The sequence below is a fragment of the Zootoca vivipara genome, chromosome 11 (assembly GCF_963506605.1).
Source record: "Zootoca vivipara chromosome 11, rZooViv1.1, whole genome shotgun sequence".
Classification (NCBI taxonomy): domain Eukaryota; kingdom Metazoa; phylum Chordata; class Lepidosauria; order Squamata; family Lacertidae; genus Zootoca; species Zootoca vivipara.
The window spans coordinates 57455774-57470898 of record NC_083286.1 but is presented as its reverse complement, the minus strand read 5'-3'; the positions used below and the strand labels follow the sequence as shown (position 1 = coordinate 57470898).

The 15125-nt window shown below is 44.8% G+C and overlaps 1 protein-coding gene across 2 annotated transcripts in view; it reads left to right on the top strand.

Annotated features, from left to right (window-relative positions):
* Nucleotides 1-1310: 1310 nt before the first annotated feature.
* The window catches only part of PIK3C3 (phosphatidylinositol 3-kinase catalytic subunit type 3), a 104356-nt gene continuing 90541 nt past the window's right edge, over nucleotides 1311-15125 (top strand). Inside the window, exons 1-5 of one of the 2 annotated variants that reach the window (XM_035100486.2) lie at nucleotides 1311-1400; nucleotides 3212-3400; nucleotides 5328-5471; nucleotides 7760-7889; nucleotides 12668-12694. In XM_035100486.2, coding sequence (XP_034956377.1) covers nucleotides 1333-1400; nucleotides 3212-3400; nucleotides 5328-5471; nucleotides 7760-7889; nucleotides 12668-12694 — 558 coding nt within the window. In that variant the 5' untranslated portion in view covers nucleotides 1311-1332. The remainder of the gene's footprint in view (nucleotides 1401-3211; nucleotides 3401-5327; nucleotides 5472-7759; nucleotides 7890-12667; nucleotides 12695-15125) is intronic. The other variant, XM_035100487.2, reaches the window with a different exon arrangement.

The window sequence follows — 15125 nt, the reverse complement described above, 5'->3', positions numbered from 1 at the left end:
GTTCGTTCCCACATGGGACAGCTGCATATTCCTGCATTGCAGGGGGCTGGACTAGATGATCCTCAGGGTCCCTTCCAACTCTACAATTCTATCCTTTTATATGAGCAACTGGGGAGATTTTGTAGACTTTTGGACACCATATTTGTATTGCATTGCAGCTGTGTTGTTGTTTTTTGGAGGCATCCATAAATACATCTGTCCCCCAACTTGGTGCCCTTGAGATGTTTCAAACTACAACTCCTATCAGTCTAAAACATCTCAAGGATGTCCTCCCCGTTTTTAGTGAGTAGGCTGAAGGCTCAATCTGGCCACCTGTCCTGCTTCTCCATCTTTATTTCTGTGAGGAAATAAATAATTGTGTGTCCCCCCTCCCCTCTCAATATTCTGATAAGGATAGAATGTTGTTTTTCTCTGGGGGAACGCAGGGGTATGCATACCCCTAAACATTTTGTGAATCTTTGTACTTTTGTCCATTTACTGTATTTATTTTTCCCGATTTGAACTATAAAATGGTGATTTTCTTGAGTCAAAATGAGAGTACCCCTAAATTAGATTTTTTAAATTTTAAATCTTAACTTTTCTGTCCCACAGTGGAGTTTTGGAGCTTGCAAAGCACAGGAGTGTATTGTGAAAATTTAATTTGCTAAACGTTTAGTTTTCCTGTGCAGATAAAAACTAGCATTATATATGTATATATATTATAACATATTATTAATTTTGTTTAAATAGTTTACTTACGTTATCTATTTTAATACTGCTACTACTACTACTAATTTTATCATTTATACCCCGCCACTCTGTGCGGCTTCCAACACATATAAACACACTAACTGGGATGGAATGGGTGTGTGGCATAATTTAACACAATATAGTGAAAAGAACAGCAACGATAATATAACCCTCCAGCTTTCAACTCTACAGTATTCTGCTTCATGGGCTCCAACGAAAGCTAAGCCCCTCCCACTCAAGTCCCACACCTTCAACTTTCCCCCTGCTGAGCATCACAGAAAACCTTCCCCCATAGGGCACCGCCATTCCTGCCTTGGGCGCGGCCATTATTATCGTTCTCATCGTCCTTTTCCGTACGCGACGCCACCGCCATCTTTGTGCCGGGCACAAAAGCCAGCCGCGAAGGGAGCAGGAAACTTCCGGGCAGGCTTCGCCGCGCCCTTTGGAACGCCGGGGGAGGAGGCTCCTGCTCCAACCAGACTGCCGCTCCGAGGCCGGCCGGCTTCTGATTGGAGGAGCGCGGGGCTGTCTGTGGGCGGGGCTTCCGAGGAGCCACCAGCTGCTTGGAAAGGGGAAGAAGGGAGGGACCCCGGAGCAGCCGCCATGGGGGAGGCAGAGAAGTTCTATTATGTTTACAGCTGCGACCTGGACATCAATGTGCAGCTCAAGATGTGAGTGGGCTGAGGGTGAGGGGGGAGGAATGCATGCATGCATCAATGCACAATTATCTGCATGCCAAAAGCACCCATGCTTTTGAGTGGGTGGGCAAGATATATGGGGTGCAGCCCCATAGGGGCAAGGGGTCAGCATCTCAGTGTCAGAGCCCCTGCTTTAGGGAAGCTTTTAACATTTGATGAATTATTGCATTTTTATATTTTGCTGGAAGCCGCCCAGAGTGGCTGGGGAAATGAAATTATTATTATTATTATGCAGAAAGTGCCAGGTTCAATTCCCAGTGGCACCTCCAGGAAGTGCTGGGAACGTCACCTTCCTGGAACACAGGAGAGGTGCTGCTGCCAGTCCGTGTGGGCAATGCTGAAGTGGACAGACCAATAATCCGACTCAGTACAATGCTCCTTTCTGATGTAGGGAATGGGACGTTTTTGAAGTGAAGATTGCTAATGTTCTGCAATGCATCTTTTTTTTTTTTTGGCTAGTCTGTTTTATTATTGTCATTACATTCAATTAATCGTCAAGATTAATTCGGTATTTGCTTGAAGGCTCCAAATGTACTTTAAAACAAACGCCGAGAGGCTTGAACTGTAGCAAAAGGCACCAGTAGGACAGCGCCTACCTTGCAAGCAGGAGGTCTCGGGTTCAATTCCCAATTGCACCTCCAGGGAGCGCTAGGAACGTCCCCTGCCTGAAACCTAGGAGACGTGCTGCTGCCAGTTCGTGTGGGCAATGTTGATCTGGATGGGCTCAGTATAATGCAGCCTGCTGATATAGGGAACAGGGATGTTTTTGAGGCGAAGGTTACCAATGTTCTGCAAGGCATCTTTGTTTCCTTGTCTGTTTTGTTATTATTATTATTATTATTAAAATAAAAAAAATGCCGGTGCGATTAAGTCGATATTTGCTCAAAGGCTCCAAAATGTACTTTAAAACAAACGCTGCAAGGCTTGAATTGCAGCAAGAGGTATCAGTAGGGCAGTACCTACCTTGTAGGTAGGGACGCAGGTAGCGCTGTGGGTTAAACCACAGAGCCTAGGGCTTGCCGATCAGAAGGTCAGCGGTTTGAATCCCTGTGACGGGGTGAGCTCCCGTTCTCGGTCCCAGCTCCTGCCAACCTAGCAGTTCGAAAGGACGTCAAAGTGCAAGTAGATAAATAAGTAGCGCTATAGCAGGAAAGTAAACGGTGTTTCCGTGTGAGCTGCTCTGGTTCACCAGAAGTGGCTTAGTCATTCTGGCCACATGACCTGGAAGCTGTACGCCGGCTCCCTCGGCCAATAGAGCAAGATGAGCACCGCAACCCCAGAGTCGGTCACGACTGGACCTAATGGTCAGGCATCCTTTTACCTTTACCTTTACCTTTACCTACCTTGCAAGCAGAGGGTCCCAGTGGCATCTGCAAGTAGAGTTGGCAACGTCCCCTGCCTGACACGCTAGAGAGCTTGCTGCTGTCAGTGTGAGCAATGCAGAGTGACTTCTTTTCCTTTTGAGTCTGAATGCTTTTCCATTTAAAAGCATAATGCCCTGCCCATAGAAATCAGCTTATCAGCTTATCAAGAAGGTCAAGCTAGCCACAACCCTTCCCCTTTAATGCTACTTTTCTACATGCAGGGAGTTCTCTCACACACCCTGTGTGAGACACTGGAGCCATAACCTACACTCTGAAGTGGAATGGTCTTAGAAATAGGCTTACTACCTTGTCTCTTGCATAAGCCTACTTTAGGCAAGGAACAGTAGATGGACTGACTTACCTCTGGCTGTGTGAAATTTTTGTTGCTATGATCTTTTTCTTTGTGCATTGTTTCTTTAGAGGAAGCTTGGAGGGGAAAAGAGAGCAGAAGAGCTACAAAGCGGTTTTGGAAAATCCCATGCTGAGGTTCTCAGGCTTGTACCAGGAGACCTGTTCTGACTTGTACGTCACCTGCCAGGTCTTTGCAGAGGGCAAACCTCTTGCCCTTCCAGTTCGGACATCCTACAAAGCTTTTAGCACCAGGTGGAAGTAAGTGCCTTTCATCTTTCATTTTGGATAGCTGGCTGCCATACCTCTTTGTGAGACTTACCTGACCCTGGGGTATAAGGTAAAGGGACCCCTGACCATTAGGTCCAGTCGTGAGCGACTCTGGGGTTGTGGCGCTCATCTCACGTTATTGGCTGAGGGAGCCGACGTACAGCTTCCAGGTCATGTGGCCAGCATGACTAAGCCGCTTCTGGAAAACCAGAGCAGCACACGGAAACGCTGTTTACCTTCCCGCTTGGTGCGGTACCTATTTATCTACTTGCACTTCGACATGCTTTCGAACTGCTAGGTTGGCAGGAGCTGGGACCGAGCAACGGGAGCTCACCCGAACTGCCGAGCTTCTGATCAGCAAGCCCTAGGCTCTGTGGTTTAACCCACAGTGCACCCTGGGGTAAGCAATGACTATTAGCCATGATCTCCACTGTCATAATGATGTAGGAACGTAAGGAAGCCTTGCTGGATCAGGCCAGTGGCCCATTTAGTCCAACTTCCTGTTCTTACAGTGGCCTGTAAGAAACCCGCAAGCAGGATTTCAGTGAAGGAGCCCGCTCCCCTCCTGTGGTTTCCAGCAACTGGCATTCAAAAGCATTATTGTCTCTGACCATGGAGACAGAAACATAACCATGGTTGCTAGTAGTAGTGATGATAGCCCCCTCCTCTGAATTAGTATAATCCTCTTTTAAAGTCATCCAAGTTGGTGACCCTCTGACAGTAAGAGCTGTTTGACAGTGGAACAGACCACCTTCCCCCATCCCCTTTATTCAACCTTTATTGGCATAATTTAGACAATAAGATCATAGATGAGAAAGAAAGAAAAAGCCTTCCATGGAACATTGGTAATCCACACATATTAAACACATAAAATGTACAAAAGACTCAGTAGCCAGCCACCATTAAGTTAAACTAAGTAGCTTTAGATTTGACTTTAAAAATCTCGGCTAAATATCCTGAAACAATCTCAGTAGTTTCAGGAATACCATCCCTTGCAGATACTGGATTACAGATTCTTTGCAAGTAGATACTTTGAGCTTCAAGGGAGTCGCCAGTAGGTCTCTCTTAAGAATGTCAAACACAAAGCATTCACACACAAAAATATGGTATATTTTATCTGGTGTATTCATGCCACAAGAGCAAAGTCTACTCTGGAAGGGTATTTTTGGGAGCCTAAAAAATCTATGACCTGAAAAGCGCTTTTGATTCAACCTAGGGCGCTGTTATAGCACTGATTACTTTTCTTGATTTAAAAACAAAAAAAACAACAACAACAGACCACCTTTAACAGGGCAGGATTTAGGTTTGATGAGGCCCTAGGCTACTGAAGGTAAAGGAGCTGTCTTTTGCCAATATGTCCAGCTATCTTTTGCCAATAACAAATTATCGCTGTTTTTTGTGTTGAATATATGCTATATGGTAATTTATGGACCTAATAGGTATCTAAAGCCATTTGCACATGCAGAATATAGGCACCCTATATATAGAAATGAGCAAACCAGTGATATTTTAGGGAACAGGCTAGCAAGCGGGTCCCATTACTTACCGGTACATCATAGGAGCCTACACAACACAAAACACTGTTGCTGTATGTAGGGGTTTTTTTATCATATATTTCGGAAATGTACATCCAGGTTTTTTCCCCTTTAATTTTTCGTTTGCGGGCCCCAAGAGAGTGGAGCCATAAGCTATAGCTTATTTAGCTTATACGTAAATCCGGCATTGATGAAAGGTGGTTGGCTTTCCCACATTGGAGGTCTCTAAACCGAGTTTGGATGGCTTTAATTTGCCATCGATGCTTTAGCTGTGATTCCTGCATTGCAGGGGGTTGGACTAGATGGCACTTGGGGGCCCTTCCAGCTCCACAATTGTATGGTTTTGTAAGTCCAAACTAATATCCACAATCTCTTCTCCTCAGCTGGAACGAGTGGTTAAAACTGCCGGTCAAGTATCCAGACTTGCCGCGAAATGCCCAGGTAGCCTTGACAATTTGGGATGTCTACGGACCTGGCAAAGCCATCCCTGTCGGGGGAACGACTGTCTCGCTCTTTGGAAAGTATGGGTATGTGGCTCTGCTTTCACTTCTTCTGTTCCTTTGCAGGCTTAAACACTGAAATGTAGAGTTAGGAAGGAAGTTGCTGTATCAAATCAAATAGCCAGCATGGTGGACTTATTGGCTGGCCTCCATCTATCTCGGGAGACAATCAAGGGGTGTTCCTTTGGTCAAACTGTTGGAGACTTGTTGTGCCTGCCATGGCTGTAGAGACCGATATGGGAGAGACATGTTTTGTTGCAGCAGGGGGGAGATGAAGATGCTCAGTTGTGCTGCTGCAGGTGCACCAGAGCATTTCTTCTCTCTGTGCTCCTCCTAGCAGTCATTCCTCCTGTGGTCACTACTTTGAATGAATGAATGAATCTTTATTTGCGTCAGCCATCGGCCATAGCAATAAAACAACAGTACGATATACAGTGGTACCTCGACTTACGAACGACTCAACAACCGGATTTTTCTACCTACGAATGGGACAAATGGCCATGCACTTACGATTTTTTCAACACCCCAACGAAAACTGTGGTGGTTTTAGATAGGGTTTCTTCGACTTATGAATTTTTAGATGGGGTTGCTTCGACTTACGAATTTTTCCGTTTCCAATGCATTCCTATGGGAAATCATGTTCCCAATGGCACTTTTCGACTTATGAATTTTTCGACCTACGAAGGTGCCTTCGGAACAGATTAAATTCGTAAGTTGAGGCACCACTGTACAAAGAATAGAAATAAAAAGTCAATCATATAAAATACATTTCAGGGTTTTGAATCAATAGTCAAATAGTTGATCTTATTCTGATTGTCCCGGCTAAAAATCTTGCAACCTTTGCTGTCACCTGCTCATCTTGATCTGCCAAGAGAAAGGACACTGTGGCAGTCGTTGGGCGACCCAGAATGGACAATAAAAGAGGGGTGATAATCTCATTCCTTAAGTCTTTATCAAGAGTGCAACCACGAAGGGCAGGCACCACTGATTCAGTACTGCCATTTCCACAGGGACATAAGCGTTTTTGTGTGTGGAATCTGTTGGAATTGTCCCTCAAGTACAGCCGAGGGCACTTGGCATGTGGGACTAGGATGTGACAGACCAGAGTTTGGATCCCCACTCAGCTCTGATAATAATAATAGTTTATTATTTATACCCCGCCCAACTGGCTGGGCGACTCCCAACAGAATATTAAAAACATGATAAAATGATCTGGCCCACGGCCGGAAGACGTTGCCGACGCCTGCCCTAGAGGGATGATTCATTAAGAACCCTTCCGGGTAAGATGGAGATTAAAAAGGAAGCCACTGGGGCAGTAACGTCCTTGTCCCTACCCGCTAGGAGGAACCTCATTTGGCTTTCTCTCGAAGCCGAAAGTTGCAGGTCCAACATCTTGCTCAGCATCTGTTTGTGGAGTGTACTGTGCAAGGGTTTGTTGTGCCCTAGGCGAGATCACCTTTTGGCGCCCCCCCCCCATTAATTAAAAAAATAAATAGAAAAATAGAAAAAATAAAAATAGGAAATAGGAAAAAATAAAAAATAGGAAAAAAATAAAAAATAGAAAAAATAGAAAAAAGTAGAAAAAAATAAAAACAAAAATAAAATAAAAAACAGCTGAGAGGTGCGGCGAGGCGGCCCCAGGCTCGCGCTCCCCGCATGCCTCCGGAGCTTCGTGCGGGGAGCGCAATCCTGGGGCCCCCTCCACTGCACCTGTCAGCTGTTGAAGCCACTCAACATTGACAGGCGCAGTGGAGGCGGCCCCAGGGAGCAGCGGGCAGGCTGGCCAGCGCCCCCTCCATTTTGGCACCCTAGGCAGCTGCCTAGTTCGCCTAAATGGACACGCTGGCCCTGGTGCTGTGGAAAGGGCAGTCCCAAAAGAATATGGTCCAGTGAATTTGGTACTCCCTGACTACAGGCACACAGGCGGGCTTGATAAGGAATTTGCAAGTATCTTCCTGTGTTCACTGCGGATGGGAAAGCATTTAGTCTTTCGAGCATAAAAAGCTCTTCATTGGGAAGGAAGCAGTAGGTCTTTTAGGTAACTGGCAGAAAATCCATAACACGTAGTTGAGCCACTCACTGCCTCTCAGCCTAGCCTACTTCACACAGTTGTTGTAGGCTTTGAATTAGGAGCACGGAGAACCGTGCTTCAGCTCCTTGTATGACAGGTTGAATGTAAATATGTTGAATAGTAAGGGAATGATGCATGTGATGAGCTACTGCTGCCGTACCAAATCCTTTGGTGATCTTTCTGCATGTGGGTGTTCTGTCTGTGCTGGTGTGGGCGTTGTCCTAAATCTGCGCTTTTCTCATAGGATGTTCCGCCAGGGAATGCACGATCTGAAGGTTTGGCCCAATGTGGAGGCAGACGGTTCGGAGCCCACCAAGACCCCTGGGAGGACTAGCAGCACTCTTTCGGAGGACCAAATGAGTCGACTTGCCAAGGTGAGGGGAAGTTCTTGTCCATCCCTCCGTGTGCGAAAGTATAATTTTAGTGTGATGTACCCTGTAGGCCCGATTGGGGAAGGACAGCACAGACAAGAATGGTCCTTGTTTCTAATGGAATATCTAAGGAAAACAAATTCATGCCCTTAATAAGCAAGACGATAGGATTCATTTGTCGTTGGTTAGTGTCTTAATACTTTCATCTTTCAATTACCAGCAATTGTCTCAAACGTTCCTTGAGAGTCTCTTTTGTCATTCTGGTTAAATGTGTACAGTGATTACCATTAAGTCCCATTATAATGTGATATAGCGCTACATCTTTCCTATCATGTTTCAGTTGCATTATTTATTTTACGTTCCCCTTCTTTACTTTAAAAATAGTTTCTTTTTCAATTTTAATAAAAGTAGATGAGGTTGGGGGAAGCTAGGTTCCATGTGAAGTGTTTAACACATCCCTCCCTCATTTAATGTTACATGAGAGAGATCTGGGGTTAGCAACCTCCCAGACCATATGTTGTATTGTAGCACTCTCTCTCTCTCTCTCTCTCTCTCTCTCTCTCTCTCTCTCTCTCTCTCTCTCTCTCTCTCTATCTATCTCTATCTCTATCTCTATCTCTATCTCTATCTCTATCTCTATCTCTATCTCTATCTCTATCTCTATCTCTCTGTGTGTGTGTGTTGGTCAGGAAGCTCTGAGCTGTAGTAACACTGGTCACTCACTTTTCACCCTAGATAAGAAACTTTGAGCTGTAGTAACTCTCCTTATTCACCTTCTAGTCTGGAAAGGAAGCTCTGAGCTATAGTAATTCCCTTGTCTCTTACGTTCTACCCTGGACAGGAAGCTCTGAGCTGTAGTAACTCTCAAGCCACTCACTTTCCACCCTAGATAAGAAACCTTGAGCTGTAATAACTCTCCTTATTCACCTTCTAGTCTGGAAAGGAAGCTCTGAGCTATAGTAATTCCCTTGTTCTACCCTGGACAGGAAGCTCTGAGCTGTAGTAACTCTCAAGCCACTCACTTTCCACCCTAGATAAGAAACTTTGAGCTGTAGTGACTCTCCTTATTCACCTTCTAGTCTGGAAAGGAAGCTCTGAGCTATAGTAATTCCCTTATCTCTTACGTTCTACCCTGGACAGGAAGCTCTGAGCTGTAGTAACTCTCAAGCCACTCACTTTCCACCCTAGATAAGAAACTTTGAGCTGTAGTAACTCTCCTTATTCACCTTCCAGTCTGGAAAGGAAGCTCTGAGCTGTAGTAACTCTCAAGCCACTCACTTTCCACCCTAGATAAGAAACTCTGAGCTGTAGTAACGCCTTCCACCCTGAACGTTGGCTCTGGGTACCTAGATCTGGTGCAATGTTTTCCCCTTGCACTCTGGGAAGTGTCGATTCCTGCTTTTGTGACAGTTTGATATCGTTCACTTTTGGCACCAAGCTCAATAGACCTTGTTAAATCTTTTTTTCCCTTCCTTTTACCTTTTTTAAAAATATGGATGTCAGATTTCATGGTTTCAAGGCAACTCTCCATGGCTTTGTGCAAATTGAAGTGAATATCTGGAACGGGGCTATAAATATGTCAGTTTGATCTTTTGGAGATTTACCATGGCAATAAACTAACTTGCATTAAAGTTGCACATACCTCTTCTAAGGCTAGTTTACCTTGGGATTCTAATACACAAAAAAGCATTATAATCCACACATTTCTAGTCGGTAGGTCACTGCGACATTGCCGAGGTTGAACTCAAGAGGAAATGTTTGCGGCATCAGCCAGCCAATCCCTGTTACCACTCTGTGCTGGCAGATAGTATTGGAGGAACTGTATAACAAATATAACAGGTAGTATTGGAGGAACTGTAAAATCTAGTAAAAGTATTTTAAGCTGGTTAGGGTGTCTAGCAAAAGTCAATTTTTTAAAAAGTATCTGGCTAGTCCCTTTGTCTTCTTGCAGAGGTGGACTTGAAAGCATTTGGCCAATCTCTTTTGCATGAGTGAGGCGAATCAGGACTCTTACAAACTGACCTGACTCTCATTTCCATGCTAGCATAAATGCAAAGCTATGTGATTCTTAATCCGGATTTTGGCAAACTACGAGTCCCATTATCCTGACCATCGGTCCTCTGGAGGGCCTCAGATTCCCCATTCCTTTCAGGTGAGGGGTGCCTTTGGAGCACCAAACTGAGTACCACTGCTCTCCGGAGAGCACTTTCTGCCTGCCTTGGGTAACATCCTTAGCAGGGTATAAGATTATAGTTTCACCAGCTGGTGCATTCCAGCAGAGGAAGGTCCATTCCCTAAAGCAGAGTAGAGGTTTTTGCTTTGAAAGAGAACCATTTTGTAATGAAAGGGCATCTGGGCATCTGGAGAGAACGATGTTGGAGACGTACGTGACCTTTGGTTGAAATTCAGACTTTTAAAAAGAATAAGTAATTGGACCAGAACTGGTGACAAGGACTTTGCTGCCTGGAGGACGTTTTCTCTGTCCCGCCCAATAGATAACTCCTAGCCACAGAAACACGTGTGATTTTGGGATTCTCCTTAAGATGTTGCCTTAGTCTCTTTTTAAGAGCTCTCGGTGCAGCTGTGTCAGTTGGCTTATGCACAGAAGAGGGAGACAGCAGTCTAGTTACTCTTACATTCTACCAAGCTCAGACACGGTTTGTTTCTGAACTGAGCTAGATGGGCAAGTGGTCTGACACAGACCACAACAACAACGCCATCCATTTATCATCATCACCGTCTATTTTCTTTTCTTTTGTATACAATTTTTAAATTATATTTTTAAATTATATTTTCTGTTTTATAATTTAAAGTACTAATTTTTACATCCTTAAAATATCAGTGACTTCCCTTCTTCTCTTTCCATGGTTCATTTTACATATCATAAATCCCTGCATATTTTGCAAAAAACTATACCATTATTGCATCCATCATAACTTATTTACACTGTTGAATTTGTCTTAATGCCGCCAGCTTTTTCAGCTGTACACAGTTATTTCCCATACATTCAATAAATGTTCTCCAATCTTCTCTAAACATACGTGCTTCTTGTTCTCTTATTCTATGTGTTAAGTCTGCAAGTGGCATATTCTGTCGCCACTCTTCTTAGGTTGGGACCTCATCACCATCATCTATTTTCTATGATTGTGTTCAGCGTTAGAAAGTCAGAAATATAAGATAGGCACCAAAATGCCTCCTTAGACCAAGGTTGCAGTTGCCAAAACAGAATGTTTACTTGCCATTTAGGGGCAAGACAGCTCTAAAAACTTATTTTTCAAATGATGGACGGACTGTGGTTGATTCTCAGTTAAACATCTGGCTAGTTCAGAAGACAACCTGGAGCAAGTTTAAGGATTTTGAGACCGTCAATAAGAAAAGTCACTTGATCCAGGGACAGTCCACATACACTGTACTTTTCCGTCACGACCCCATGTATAGGACGACCCCTATTTTGGGGGACTCAAATTTAAGAAAATAGGGGGGGGGAGAGATGGCACAGAGCTGCTGAGCTTTTTTATTTTTTATTTGTAGAGGATTGCCCCGGGTTGTTGAGCTTTTTAAAAATCCACCAGCAGAAGCTGCCAATCACCCGCCCAACTGCCGGAGTGTCAGCCAATCAACACCACCCATTGACGTAGCAACCAATAGCATGCACAATAACATGCACAATGACAGCCTCGGCAGCAACCAATCAAACACCCACAGTATGCGCTACCCATGTATAAGACGACCCCAACTTTCTAGCATGATTTTTACAGAAAAAAACATAGTCTTATACACAGAAAAGTACGGTATATTGTCCTGTCCCTACCTCTTAATGGTGACATGGACCATTCATATTCTTCACAGCTGTGAGCAGGGCAATGACTTGTAGTTCGGGTGGTGAGACATGTTTGGAAACCCAATTCTGTTCCCTTCACAGATACACGGTTTCCAGAGCTCCTGGCGAAGAAAGATTGTTTGTTAAACCACTGTGGGACAGGAATGGAGATTTTCTAATAACTCTCAGCACCCTTAACAAACTACACTTCCCATATTTCTTTGGGGGAAGCCATGACTATATACCATATTTTTCCGTGTATAAGACGCCACGTATTTTTTTGGGTCTCCAAATTAAGAAAATGGGGGGGGGAGTATTTATGACGACCCCCAATTTTAAACATTATTTTTTAATTAAAAAAACCCCGTAGTCTTATACACGGGAAAATACGGCAATTCTTTAAATGGATGGTTGTGAATATACAGCAACATACTATTTTCTCACGCTTTCAACTCCCTTCATATCTGGGAGAGTTCTGTCAATACAATGGAACCTCGGTTTACGAATTTTCGGTTTACGAACGCCACAGACCCATCTGGAACGGATTAATTCACTTTCGATTACTTTCGATTGGAAAGTTCGCTTCAGTTTATGAACGCTTCAGTTTATGAACAGACTTCCGGAACCAATTACACCCATGCTTCGGGTTAAGTACGCTTCAGGTTGAGTACTCCGCGGACCCGTCTGGAACAGATTAATCCACTTTCCATTACTTTCAATGGGAAGGTTCGCTTCAGTTTATGAACGCTTCAGTTTATGAACAGACTTCCGGAACCAATTGTGTTCATAAACCGAGGTACCACTGTACTGCATTAGAGTTACGCCGAGACAGAATTCCCTTTTGCCAATTAGGCAGTGATGCAAAATTTCTGAGAAAGCAGAGTATTAGATTCCGGTTAATGGTCTAGAGATGGCTGCCCCTTCACAGCTCATGACTAATGAATGGGTCTCTTTAATGTAGGCCTCTGGCAAGGAACATTTGGAGGAAGTAAGTAGCAACACCAAGAAGCCACGGTTTGCTGGCGCCTGTCTTTTGGGGGAAAAATGCATGTTGCAACTTACGGGTGACTAACGTCTTAATCACTGGAAAGCTTTCTCTGTGCTGCATATATTATGCTGCAAAACACTGCTCTGAAGCTGCTTTAGTGTGTATTAACCCTCCTATGCTTCTAAATGAACTTCATGAACTGCTATTACGGATTTAAACACAGGGCGTTTCGTTTTCCTTCCGAAATGTATTTATTTGCCCATTTGTATACTGTTGAGTCATAAGGAAGCTGATGTAAATGATAAGAACAGTGTGAATTGCTATGGCAAGTGTTTAGGCTGTTTTTAATAATAGCATACAGCTGCGTCCAGGGGAGAGCTTTCATCCTTCAAAAACCCCTGAAATGTATGAGAGAGATGGAGCTCGCTTAGTATCCATGGGCAAGGAGTTCCATAGTTTGGTATTTCCACATGAAAATGCCATGCTCTTCGTTGTCACAGAAGTGACGCGATGTGGCATTGTCTAAAGCAGTGGTTTTCAACCAGTGTGCTGTGGCACCCTGGGGTGCCTTGAATGATGGCCAGGGATGCCACGGGCAACACCGGCCTCTCTCTCTCTTTCCTCCCCTCCCTTCTCTGATGCCCTCTCGCATCTCTGCCTCGGAAAGGCTTGCACAGCTGTTTGTTGCAGCAGCCCTGGCTACAAGCTCCGCAGGCGAATGGTGCCTCTGGGGCTGGCCAGGGGGCGCTTCCCAGGTCCCTGGAGGGGGGCAGCTCAGAGGCCAGGGGTGCGGCTGCCCAGAGGACTCCCAAGGAGAGAGGAGAGGAGGCTGAGGAAACACTCCACAAGGGAGGGTGTTGGAAAAAGAGCTGGGAGGGGCTGCCAGCTCTTCAGGCAAGGGGTGAAATACAGTATCTGGGCTCCTGAGCCCCACAGGGGTGCTGCAAGAAGAATATAGTTGGTCAAGGGAGCCATGGACCGAAAAAGGTTGAAATCTAGTCTAAAGCATAGTGCATTGGACAGTGATTGCAATTATCTATGTATATATGAACAGAAAAAGATATATTCTCTGGGTAATTGTGGTCGGAAAGGCTTAACACTACAGAGGGATGCTGTTGGTCTGCAATTGCCCTATTTTCTATAGCAGGCACCCCCAAACTTTGGCCCTCCAAATGTTTTGGACTATAATTCCCATCTTCCCTGACCACTGGTCCTGTTAGCTAGGGATCATGGGAGTTGTAGGCAAAAACATCTGGAGGGCCAAAGTTTGGGGATGCTTGTTCTATAGGGTCTCTCAGGCCGCATTACTTACACATCTTCTCCTTTAACTCAGATGACTAGGGAATGTTATGTAAAACACAACAAACATCAGGATGATAAATATAGCACTCCCAACATCCCAACTATGGTATCAACGTGAAATAGCGATTGTTGTGTTAAAGGACAATATTCCCCACATGGGTGTCATTCAGAACCTGTCCACCTTCGATGTCCAATATTCCACCTTCCCGAATTCAGTTTAGCTGAGGTCTGATTGGCCCAAATCTAATTTTAACGACATGGGAAATGGGAGTGGTGGCTGAAACCACGGAGAACGGTCCACCCATGCATTTGTAAGAGGAAGCATTGAGCATGAAGTGGGACATGGGTGGCAGGAGTGGAGTTTTGGTCTACGCTTTGGTGTAGACCAACCCCCCCCCCAAAGCATAGGAGAGTTAAACGAAGTGGTACCTCCCTTGTCCATGCTCCCGTGCCATTGGGCTTGTTGCCTTTTATAATAATACGGACTAAAAATGCACACCAGGAGTGGCATGCGTGGTTTCTTGACCTGTATGGTTTGGTATTTGCTTTGAGCCTCCTATCCCCGAGTGCGTCTTGTTTTGAGCGATATTATGCTAATGTGTTTTGGCTCTGTGTCCGGGACTGCAAAATCCAATGGTTGTCAAGCATAATACATGGCCGGTGGGTCCGAGTTCACTGGGGTGGGGGCATGTGTGTTTCTGTTTCACACGTTTTATTGAAATCCCCTGGGTCCAGAGCTACCAAGGGAGGTTCCCCTTGTGAGCTGCAGGCACAGTGGTGGTTTCTTGAGGCTGTTTTGCCCAATTCTCTGGGGCCTTTGGAAGTGTGTATTATTCTAGTTGAGTAAGTGCTTCCTTTGGCCTAGCTGACTCTTGCTGCATTGTGCAAATTGAACCATCTCATTATATGCCATTTCCCCCTAATTCGGTAAATTTTGAGTACTGTTCTATGTTAACCAAGTTCTTGAAAACGTAAATCGGGGGTCCCCAAACCAAGGCCCGGATGAGGCCCAATCGCCTTCTAAATCCGGCCTGTGGACAGTCTGGGAAACAGCATGTTTTTACATGAGTTGAATGTGTCCTTTTATTTTAAATGCATCTCTGGATTATTTGTGGAGCATAGGAATTCG